Source organism: Sinohyriopsis cumingii, chromosome 11 (assembly GCF_028554795.1).
Source record: "Sinohyriopsis cumingii isolate HCF-2022 chromosome 11, ASM2855479v2, whole genome shotgun sequence".
NCBI classification, from domain to species: Eukaryota; Metazoa; Mollusca; class Bivalvia; order Unionida; family Unionidae; genus Sinohyriopsis; species Sinohyriopsis cumingii.
The window spans coordinates 29,100,110-29,113,066 of NC_142971.1; the positions used below are offsets into that span (position 1 = coordinate 29,100,110).

A 12,957-nucleotide genomic window follows, 5' to 3' on the forward strand; every position below is an offset into this window, starting at 1 on the left:
AAAAACACTAGCTCTTTTAAAATAAAAATGACCACCAAGGAAATTGAATCAGAGGTATCACCGACGTCACATCAATATCGATTCGATACCGCAAAAGAATTTTCCGCGAATTTGAAAACGCTTTCCGAACAATACCGTGCAAAAATAAAAAAATACCGTCGTAAAATAACCGCCATCGACGCGGTCGTGTACTCGGTGTCGGGTATAGTAGCTGGCGCCGGTGTTATTTTATCCACGGTGACCACGATAACCCCGATCGCTGTTCCAATCGCTGTCTCCGCAATGACAACAATTGCTGGAGTCGCCAACGCAATCACTAGGAAGATATCATCGTGTTTTCAGAAAAAACTCAACGAGTATACAGTAAAACATCAAATAGTATCCGACGCGTACTCGAAATTATCCGGGTTGATCTCGTTGTCAATTGATAATTTGTTCGTATCCGATGTTGAATTCTCCACGATGGTCCAGTTGTATAGCTCCGCGATGTCAAAAATCGAGGATTTTCAACTGGAAGCCGAAACCACCTGGTTGTTGAAATTAGACACTAAAGAAAACGAATAATAATAATGTCGCTGAACCCCGAAGGGTCTCAATTACTTCAGCGGATCGCGGAGAACACCACTCCGGTACAAACAAATATGATATCGATAACGTCAACGAAACCCGAATTCAGTGTGAACTTCCCATCGCCGGTTCCAGTAAAGGAAATAGCGCTGGCAAAATTGCGAGTATATCACAGTTGGCCTAATATTCGAGCAGACGCATTTAACGGACAACAACCTAATAACTCGCTGGTTTTTGCATGGACAAATAAGCCCGATGGGACCCCAGACTGGAATGAGGTTACAATACCAACTGGGTCATACCAAATAGAACAAATCAATAAAGAATTTCAACGCAGGATAAAATCGATCACAGGAAAAGAATCAAAAATCGCTATTACGGTTCATGAACCGACGTTATCGTCAACGATTGAAATAAACACACCGGGGTATATGGTTGATATTTATAACAGTTCAATAAGAACCATACTAGGATGGCCTAAGAATCCACCCGCGGACTTGCACACGAATGAGAAATCGTATCATGAGATTAATCCCGGGTATCGAGATAATTTGTCTATTATGAAAAACACGTCATTACCCAGCAGGTTTATATTTCAAGACATGGACGCCATGCAGTGGTATTTTCAGTATGACAAAACCCCTGAATCGATCGTCGTATTAACAGTTAATTTAAATGATATCACTAATGCGTTTGCCGAGATTAATTATATTTACCATTCACAACTAGAACAGCTACGGCAAACAAAAGCACGAAAACACGTTGAGGTGTTAAATCAACTTATATCAGACATGGAATATATCAATGAACGAATCGTTAAAATAATATCCGCTAACAGCGATGGTAATAAACAAAAACTCCTAACCGAGTATAATATCACAGAAGCCGATTTACCCGATTTAAAGTTTTCAGGATACAACGCACCAGAACTAAGAAAATCTCTTAATGATTTTCTCGGTCCATCAACTTATATCCTCAAACACGATAACGGAGATGGTGGTAGGCATATCGCCCCGTACAACGTAAATATCGCATCGGTGATAGCGATTAATCTAGTGTGTGATGTTATCGAAGGGAGTTACCAGGTAAATACCAAGCAATCAAATCAAGCTCAACAGGGGTATATCCTTTATTCGTTTTCACCAACAGCCCCTCCGGGATTTTTGATCATTGAGAGTCCGATTAATCCGGTCTATATGCGATGCCATAATCGGTTTTTAACGAGAATTAATTTTAGAATTACCGATCAGTCAAATAACCTAATTGATCTACAGGAGGAGGAGTTAGTGATCACTCTGTTTGTAAGATCATTGTAAATAACTTCTTAGCAGCAGAGGGGGCGATGACATCGACGCGGTCGTCGATGTGCTTACCGGACGCTGACGACGCTGGGGATCAGCGCGCAGAAGGTGTTAATTAAACCAAATGACGACGCGACGATCCCCCAACGACGTCGTCGTTTTTTTTTTACCAGGCGCTGACGACACTAGATCGTTGAGTGCAGAAAGTAATAATTAAGCAAAATAACGATTGGACAAAATGTCCGATTCGCCCCCTCTGCTCCATGAAGTTGAAAAAGGACAAATTACACCTCATGTATGTAACAAATACGTAAAACTCTCAAGATAGCTTAGCTACACAGATTATTAAACTAGATTAGGGTATAATCCTACATCTTAATAATCTAGTAATTTGCTCATTGAACCAGAAGGCAGTGGGTATTTTCTTCATGTGAAGTGACGTGAACCATCGGACATCATGCCCTAGAAGAGACTCGTGACATCAAGTGCATGCGCCATATGCTCCAGTGTTCTTGAACTTTCTGGTTCTCATTATTGTGAGGACCAAATTGTTATTACTCAGTCAGGGTACCACCCCTACACACAGAAAAGTACAGCTATGCAATAACAACAGGCAGTCTATTATATTAAATAATTCACTGACAGATTTAAGGTCTTATTTGCAAGCAAGAGCTAACTGCTAAATCTGTCAATGATGGAGGAATGAACATTATTCACAAATACATAACTTCAATAATTTTTAAAAACCCTCAAGTTATTACCAATGTAGTTACAAATGTATTATAAAACATTTTGAACAAGTACTTTATGAGCAAGTTGCAAAGAAAAGTTTCATTATTAATGTGAATTATGACTTCTATACAGAACGATATCACTAGAGTTGTGTCCCTTCATCATCCTTTCAAATGAGCAACTGAGCAGAAGAAAGACTTTAAGATTGATGAGAACATGTAGGTCAAAAGCATTCTGACTGAAACATGTTGTAGACAAATCAGTACCCGTCTGCATTCGGTGCTCTAGTAAAATAAACACTAATCACTGACAACACACATGGTCCATCATCATTATCCAGGAAAGACATATGCAAAGTCAAACTTCATCCATCTTCAAATCCAATAGAGAGGGTTAAGTATTAAAAAATGAAAATACTCCAGCCCCATCATTACAGTCATTTAGGTTGATTCTTACAATCAAATAACAGTACCAAGTATGTTCCAGCTGAAAATAAATATCCCTCTTCTGCAGAAAGAACTGATTCTGTGACAGTAACAAACTCAGATGCCAATTTCAAAGTTTGGTTTGCAAAGTGCATGCACAATATTTTTGTTGGTCATGGATTTTGAATATGACAATATTTGGAGTTACTGATCTAATTACAATTCAAGGGTTTGAAAAATCATGCACATTTCAAGAATTCAGGCTTTAAAACATTTGAATACTTTCAAACTATTAACTTAATCTAGTCATAAATGTACAGGTTTATATAATCTAGCATTCTACTGTATTATATTGTATCTTTATGAAGTTCTACCATATTCTGATGTTCAGGAGTAACTGAGTGACATTATTATGTTTGTTTTGCACAGAATCAACAAGAACTCACACGTACTGCAATTTACCAATGCATATTGTAAAATCTGAGTGACAACTAACAAACAAATACCAATAAGGATAACTGGATTAATTGCTTAATCTTTGAATGATCTAAAGTTAATTTATTTATTGGCACGTTGGAACTAATGTCACTGTCAATTTAGAATTTGAAAGAACAAAATATTCATGAGATTTGCATTTGTAAAGCCTAATAAATGTCTGCTCATGACAAATTGATTTGGAATTTTTTGCACAAATATTCTGGCTGCTGGCAGCATTTAATGCTGTGGCCATCCAAGGTTTATCTGAACAAATGTTATTGTGGTTGTAAATAGTGTGTGTGTGTGTGTGTGTGTGTGTGTGTGTGTGACTTGGATTTTTAATGTAGCTTTAACAATTTTTCAGTCATATCGCTATGATGTCTGCAGTGTGGCAGTTTATAGTGATGTTTAGCACTGAGGCATCATGCCGCAGACATGTAGCATGATGTCCAACCCAGTCACATTATCCTGACACCAGGTCGACCAGTCCTAACACTAATCTCTTAATGCTGAGCGCCAAATGAGGCAGCTGTTAGTAACATTTTTATAAGTCTTTGGTATGACTTGGCCGGGGATGGAACCCATGATCTCCAGCATCTGAGGTGGATGCTCTAACCACTAGGCCACTGGAACGGTCTTGTAAACAGTGAGTGGTCCTCACTGGGCATGGGGGAATCGTACTTCAGAATGAAAGTGTGGATCATATATGTAGTAGGATGGACTGATGGACAGAAAAATGGGCAAAAACATTTTAAAAAATTATTTTCAATTGAAAAGAATGAAGAATAGCAATAGGCATCTCTGGACCATTAGTCCAATATGTGTGCAAATTCCTTGTGATCCAGAAACAACCAAAGTGTAATCACTGATTAAATAGCTCATCTTTATTTCACAAGTCTCCAAAAGCCACTGTAAACATCATGCAGAAAATAAATTTAGACTAAAATGATCTTGGTTCCTTTTCTAACTAAAGATTTTTTGTTTTACAATATTTTATCTTTACATCTAAACTTTTACTCTTTTTAAAATTTGAATGTTCAAATGGCACTATATAATACTGTGCTGACTGTGAAACCACCTACCTACCTACCCACCTACCTACTTACTGGCTGTGACAGGGCATAACATTAAAAAAAAAAAATCTTTCCATCATATCAATGCAGAAGTAATAAGATGATGGGAAACTGATTAATGTTGTTTTTGTATTCATTTTATGAAATTATTGTTCTTTGCATCTGCTTAAAGAACTACTTCAGTTGTCCATCCCTAGAAGCCAAATTTTACTGGGTGAAAGTCATAGGCTTTGAGTGACAGCCAGCAGTACATTATCAATAATTACCTTGATTAACCAGTACAGGTGAGGCTTCACATAAAAGGTATTCAACATGCAGTCCACTTACCTAATTCCTACACTCATTTGCATATACCTAATTCCTACATTTATTTGCATATACCTAATTCCTACATTCATCTGCATATACCTAATTCCTACATTCATATGCATATACCTAACTGCTACATTCATTTGCATATACCTAATTCCTACATTTATTTGCATATACCTAATTCCTACATTCATTTGCATATACCTAATTACTACATTCATTTGCATATACCTAATTCCTACATTTATTTGCATATTCCTAATTCCTACATTCATTTGCATATAACTAATTCCTACACATATTTGCATATACCTAATTCCTACATTCATTTGCATATACCTAATTCCTACATTCATTTGCATGTACCTAATTCCTACATTTTTTTTTGGCATATACCTAATTCCTACATTCATTTGCATATACAATACACAGTTAACCTGTTAAGGTTAGCATATCACAATATACAATGTATAGTCATTAATACACAATGTTTACTACTGAATAAACATATCCTACTTCCAAATGTAATGGCTTGCAAGGACTTCTCAGTAGGCTAGGATGTATGTCTTGCATGGGAAAATCAATGTGACACACATACTTTAACTACTGTTAGTAAAGAATAAAATACCGGTCACAGTGACCTTTGCTTAAAAAGTTATAGTAGATGCATCCATTTATCAAACTGTATGACTGGAACATAAATAGCACTGATGAAATGAACTTTCAACAAAAAATCTGAAGAAATTCACTAGTCATGACATATAAGCCACAGAGGCCTTTTTGTAGAATCTATCAAGATGCATCCAAATTGCAGGATTCTACATAAGATAGTATGCATGTATCATACAAAAAAAACTCATGTGATCATGAGCTAAATGTAAGAAGTTAATCAAACCTAATAAAAAATGGAATTTAGGTCATGATGAGCATCTTTTGTGGCAGGAGTCTGGTAGTAACAGAGATGTATATCATGATCAATTTCATGATTCTAGCATAAACAATACCAAAAAAATGAACGTCAAATAAATAAGTTAACCCAGGTCAGTAAAGTATAATATACAGTCAGCAAAGCATAAAATATTGTTGACGCTGACCTATTACTGATGCATCCCTGACTTCAAGAGTCTATAAAGAATATGCACAGAAGATTCCCAAGAAGTATGTGATAAGGAGCTAAATGCACTGATTCAACATTAGCTGGTAAAATGTCAAATAAAGATCACAGTGACCTTTTTCAGGTATTGTTATTCTTGTGAGCTTAACACCAGTTTAAAGCACATAATATATGGCAGCTACTGGCAAGCTTTCTCAAAATCCATACTAGACAAGGCCAGGACTCAAGCCTATGTGGATAGAGGTGATATGTAAGTGACCTGTAAAGGCGAGCACCTTATACCACTTTGCCACCTGGGTCCATTAATTTTTAGTCATGGATATAGTACTAGACTGATGACTACAGTATAAACTGCACTCATGAATAACACTAAAAAACACAATTTAACCAAATCCACTGAGCAGGAAATATAAGTCAAAGTGACCTCTGGTTGAGAATGTAATACTCATTAATGTTCATAAATCTAGGTATAACAGTTTATATACATGGTGCAAAAAAACCTAATTTGTTATGAGCTAAAAGCAAGACTTAAACTAAGCCGGTAAAATGTTAAATGCAGGTCACAGTTCTTTTGTGGTAATAGTGAGGTCCAAAGATAGATACATAAAATCATATAGTTTGATGATTTTGTCATAAACAGAGCATCTGAAATAAACTTCATTTACAAATTTAACCAAAGCCAGTGAAGCATGAAATATAGGAAACAGTGACCTACATTTGTGAAGCAGGATGTAGTAACTGTCACAGTGAATACCCTCGCCGAATTTAGTGCCTGCAGGTATAAAGGTACTTGTATGGTGTGCAAAAACCTGAGCTAACTGCAAGAACTTAACCAATACTGAACATGCATAAATATATTTAGTTCCCTCTCTTTGGGAGTAGGTTACATAAAACCCACTTCAAACTGTTGCCTAAGACGTAGGAAGAAAGAATGCTTGACATTCAGTAGGGCATATAGTACAACAGCTTACATCAACCAGACAAGATTTTGTTCTTTAGGAAAGAAAAAAATGAACTAAAATTGTGATGAGGGGTCTGGGCACCCTCCCCCAGCCAGGTCTCAAATGGAATTGCCCCTGATTAAGGGATCGAAGGAGCCAAAGACCCCAGATGAAAAATGCATTTTAAACTCTGTGAGCATATTAAACTGCTCCTGGTGGCCCTTATTTATCATAATATTTGACAATTTTTTTTACTTCATATTTAAAAAAATATCATTTGAAAATAAACTTTCCCAGATTACAAGAATATCTGAAGAATTTCACAATGTTATTTAATAATATTAGTGCTGAAGTTATTATCTGGGTATATCAGTGTTAATGCAAAAAGTCAGTCACAATAATAAGTTTACAGCACATGTTGCATGTATATCAGTTTTTTCTTCTTAAAGCAAATGTTTTTTCTTCTTTCATGGTAAGTTTTTTTATATTATAAACATCATTTATTAAAAAAATATTCACAAATTCACTTGTTCTTTTGCCCCAATGCATACAACCTGTTTGTACTGATGAACTTGTACTGCTTTTTTTGTAGCCATGGTAAAGATTTCTTTTGCTTAGCTTTTTGTAACTACTGATTTTGTGGGCTCAGTGTTCAATTTTTTTGTTCATTCTCAATATGTTTTTCTTTTTCTTTTAAGTTCCTCGTTATGTCTATATGCAGTTTGCCTATTCTCACATAGTATTGCATCTGCCCTCTCATGAAATAAATCTTTTTTAAAAATACTCTATTTTAAAATGTAACTAAGTGTGAAATATAGTCTTACTGACAAAAAGATTTTTGTATTTTTTTATTCCTATATTTTCAAATGTGAAAAAGATATCCTTATCATTTATACATGTGAAAATATAACATTTGCAAAATGTTGTTTTGTTTTCTTACAAATTCACTAACTACATTCCCATTAATTCTGAATTCAAGCCATTCCCATTTTGCAAACCTTTATCCAAATTTTGTGTGTGTGTGTTTCTATTGATAATTCAAGCTGCCATATTTAGAAGCATGCTTATTTCCATCCGTTTCTCTTACAGGAAGATTAATTGGATGAGTAGAAGTTTCTGACCAATCAGAATGCTCTTTATAATTATTGTCTGTTAAATAACACATCAAGCTAATACTATTACAATAAACTTCTTTATAAAGTTTAATAACTGTAAAATGGTGCTGGTCAGACCATTATTTTAAAGCCAGATTGAAGATGATTTAAAAAAGATATATTATAAGGGAAAAATTGGATTCAAACTAGGAATAAAGCAGAATTCCACTTTGTAGAGGGAGATACAAATGTTTAGACAGACGGACAACAATAACTATATCCTCCTGTATTACTAGCCAGGGGATAACAGCATAATTATAACATTTTATAAGAAAATAATTAATTTACCAAAAAATCAGGTTTCCATTCATTGTTATTATGTCTGTATCACAAACTTCTTCAAGATGATTCATTTCTCAAGAAAAATAAAATTTTCCTTCTGGAATTATTTGAGACTTTTGGTTTGATCTTTCAACTTTCAACTAATGGTAGACAGCTTGAGTGCTCTAAGTGCATGTTCAAATTTAAAGTGACACCATAAAAACAAAATGAGAAATCTTAACACATATACAAACTGGTTGACAATATCTCAAAATAATTAAGTTAAAGAATTCTAGGGGTATAACTTCTGTTAAGATCATTAATATAGTGTTCTGATGATGTAACAGAAGAGATAAAATATTTTTAAAAAATGTTTACTCATAATAGTAATTGTAATTTTGATGCTATTTTGAAGTGGAACAGGGTCTACTCATTTTCAAAAGTTACCTATATAATTTTAGCAACATTAAAAAATGAAATTTTAATGATATAAATAAAATTTTAATTTCTTCAAATCTCTGCACTGTATTTGATCAAGCTCATTTATATGTAACTATATATGTCATATGTCGTACTTATAAAGAGTATATGAAAAGTTGAAAAGATTTCTTATTCAGCTCTAGAAACCTCACTACTCTTTTTATGACAATTTAAAATTTCCCTTTCTGAGAAATATAAATCATTTTTATCACTTCTAACTTAAAAATGTGTCAATTTGAATGCTTCTTTACTGAAAAATAATGAAAAAACGTGCCTAAAAATATTGCTAAATACTTCAATTTTAATTGCTTTTCCTCAGCTGTCAATCAGGAAAAGGTAATAGGTTTATGAGTTAACTAGCCAAAGATGCTGCCATCAATTTTCTTACGAGGTGGTGGTTCCCTCCCCATCACCTACCTCTACTGCAGGAAGGGGTTAAGGGGGAACTTCCAAATGGGAGCTGATGAGTGACAACATTATTATCATGTATATTGATACCTAATTTAAAATGAGCATTTAACAGCTTTATATCACCTGTTTGATAAGAAATATATAAAGTATCTGCATAACTGAATTTAGTTTGCTGTTCTGAAAAATATTCTTCACTGCTTCTTCAAAGCCTCTGAAAATGGGAAACGGGTTACATGACCTCATTATATCCGAACAGTTATCAGTTTATTTTCAGTTTCAGAAATTAAGGGCAGCATGAATTCTGTTTTGTGAACTGAATCCCATCTCACAATCTGCTGTTTGTAATTATCAGAGAACCATTGCAATTTGGGTCAATTTAAACAAAAGTAGAGACCTGGTCTTTATGATATCTGAACATGCTTTTCAACAACTCGATCATGTTATCCCTAGGATATTTCTGTTGTAGGATCACATTTGTTGCCAGGCTGTATTAACCAAGGTTGCAGTCTTAGAAAAACAGGTTTATTTGTGAAACCATTTTCATTACTGAATGAATTATCTTTCTTATACAATCAATAGAAAATACAGAGCATCACTCCTTTTCATCTCTATCCTTAAACAGTTGTAGGTAATCAGCCGCATGTTTCGGAATTTTGGCTCCTTTTCTTCTCTTTTTCTCAGCGTCCAGTTCCTTGTACTGTGGATGAAGTACCCACTCTTTCTGTGTAATTGGTTTGTGCAACATCTACAGTTTGTATCAGAACTTTCCTTTTGTTCTATAGTATCAACATAGCAGACAATCTTACTGTAAAGAAACTGGTTATCTTCCATTTCAACATTCATACAACGTGCTGCTTGTTATGTTCTATACAATTCTGTTAGGCTGATCAATGGATCAGTTTGTTATACCCCTCTATGAAACAATTTAATCGGAACCCCTGGATAGTTTCTACAAATACTGCAGCAAATCTCAATCATGCAGATGCTTGTATTCAAATACTAAATCTATCTTACTATAGCTTGATTGAGATCACTGGCAAAATGGATGACTTGGACTTAATTTGACAAACTGTTAACCATAAACTGGGTACAACAAATTGCGGAAACCACAAATAATTTGTGTCACCTTTCCCCATTGGTCTTGAGAACTTGTGTCAACAATAATTTTTTTGTGAGAAACCAGCATTCCTGCAGCATGGCAGCATCTATGCTCCCCTTAAATATATTCTAATTCAAATACATGTATATTGATAAACACTTCATAATGTTTAAATTGAAATGTTTCCTTTTTTTTATGATATTTATTTCTGGACATCAGTGTCACTTTAAAGCTGAAATATTTTAACCCTGCCTTTATATGATTTGTATAGAGAATACTTGTAAATTCTAACTTACACTTCATCATCAATCTTGAGTTTTTCTCCTTCTGATTCAGATCCTTCACTAGATGAAATGATGGCCTTAGATACAATTTTCCTACGCTGTTTGGCAGAAAGTCCATCATCAAGTTCTGCCTCCTTCCTCCTTCGGCCTTTACCCTCCCTTCTCTTCCTTGGTTTCTTCTCCCCATCTTCATCACTACCACCTTCCATATTTCTCCGCCTGAAAAATAATGTGCACCATAAATTAACTATAAAACAAAGCTGAAACATTTACTAGCAACAGGGGATGATTTTTTCACAATTATAGAATATATAAAAATGGAATGTTTTCTGCATAATTTGAGTGTGCAGATTTCAAAAATGAACACATCTTTATGATATCTTTTCAAATAAATTCAAAGGAAGCATTCAATCACATGTACCGTCCACCATTTTTAATATTGGTCTTTGGCAATTTTTGAAAATTCTTGACCTCATGTTATTTCAAGCTGAAATTTGCATATTTCTTACATATATTTTATATAGAAATGTTTTGTGAACATCCAGCTTTAAGAATAAATTGACTTTTTTATATGTTCCAGGTAATTCAGGAGTCCCCCCTTGTGCCTTTTTATCACCCCCCAACATTTTTGTATGAAATACTATATTTTTAATCATACACAAGTTGAAATTATATGTTGCTTTTAAAATGGAATATTTTCTGCTTAATTTGAGTGTGCAGATTTCAAAAATAAGCCCATCTTTATGATATCTTTTCAAACAAATTCAAAGGAGGCATTCAAACACATGTACCGTCCACCATTTTTAATACAGGTATGGTCACTTTTTGAAAATTCTTGACCTCATGTTACTTCATGCTGAAAGTTGCATATTTTTTACATATGGTTATACATAAATGTGTTGTGAACATTCAGCTTCAATAATAAATTCACTTTTTCTACTTCTGAAGACTTTCTGTGCCTTTTTATCACACGCCCCCTAACATTTCTGCATGAAATAACATATTAATCATGAGTCATACCAAGTTGAAATTGTATGTTACTTTTAAAACCAACAGTGCATATTCATTACACTGTTCTTGTACATATATACATTTATCTGAAATCACAATTTAGTAAATAACAATTGCTATTTTAGAATTTAGTTATCATAAGATATATTTGGTCAGTTTTCATAACTATAAATTAAAATCAATCACAAAAGGTTTTCCACTAAGTTTTCAACACAGTAAGTCAGGATTTCTATAGTGTCAACTTAGGATGGTGCGACATTAAATTTTGGATGACCTAAATTTGCAATATTTTCATAATAATTCTGACCATTGTTTTGAGCAATATGAAATAGTTCATGAAGTAAAGACAATTGTGGTATCAGAGATAGAGAAGAAACTGGCACTGAGTTGGTTCTCAAGAAACATTTACGATTATGTATTTGTTTAAATGGAGAAATACTACAAATCGAATCTCTATTCCTTGGCTTATGATGACAATATTCATATTGATATTAACAAATAATGGCATGACAATCTTAAATGAATTTATTTTCATTCTTCAAAATTCTGAAAAACAGTTGAGCTTTTACCTCTTTTCCGTCCCTAATAAACATTAATATTTTAATACCAGTGTCTCTAGATAAGAATCGTACGTAGAACAGATGACCTGACATTGATAATATCTCAGTGATCACAATCACATACATATTATCAATACGTCTAGTATCACTGAGTCAGTGAGACTCCTGTCGAGTCTCTAACCTCAAAAATATATTACACAACAAAAGTTGTACAAATATTTTGCAATAAGTTTGGTATAATGAATGACAGTACGTCTGTATAATCCGATTCCTTGCTATAAACGTCTACCTTTTCAAACAATCAAGTTTTCGTGTGTTTTTGAACCCAAATTATGTCGTATTGTTGTCAGTGTTTACATTTTGTACATACCCATGTGCCGGGGAAGAGTTACCGTTCTTGCTGGCATGGGTGACCTTTGAAAAAGACATAATTTGTGGGTTTTCCGCAAATATTTGCACACATTTTACCATTATTCTCGTAAAAAGAACTCCAAAGATTTAAAAAGTAAGTGTATGTGAGCGTATATGTTTGTTTATTTAGTTTTTCGGCGTTTTGAAAAATTCGGTTTTCGTTTTTTTTCAGCTGAATAAGTTGTAGAAATGGTCCAGTGTCATATATGCTAAATATAGACATTTGACCTTTCAACCATGAATACATTCGGATGTAATAATGTCGGCTTTTTACATATTAAAGCGGAGAAAGTACTGGGTGTAATGAGGTTGACATTTTGATAAAACGTTAATCTTGATCGCCA

At 34.1% G+C, this 12,957-nt stretch overlaps 1 protein-coding gene across 1 annotated transcript in view; it reads right to left on the reverse strand.

Annotated features, from left to right (window-relative positions):
• The window catches only part of LOC149787829 (RNA polymerase-associated protein CTR9 homolog), a 197,953-nt gene that overhangs the window by 25,439 nt on the left and 159,557 nt on the right, over window positions 1-12,957 (reverse strand). The window contains exon 22 of the mRNA XM_089974051.1: window positions 10,644-10,850. Within this exon, the coding sequence (XP_089830177.1) occupies window positions 10,644-10,850 (207 nt within the window). The remainder of the gene's footprint in view (window positions 1-10,643; window positions 10,851-12,957) is intronic.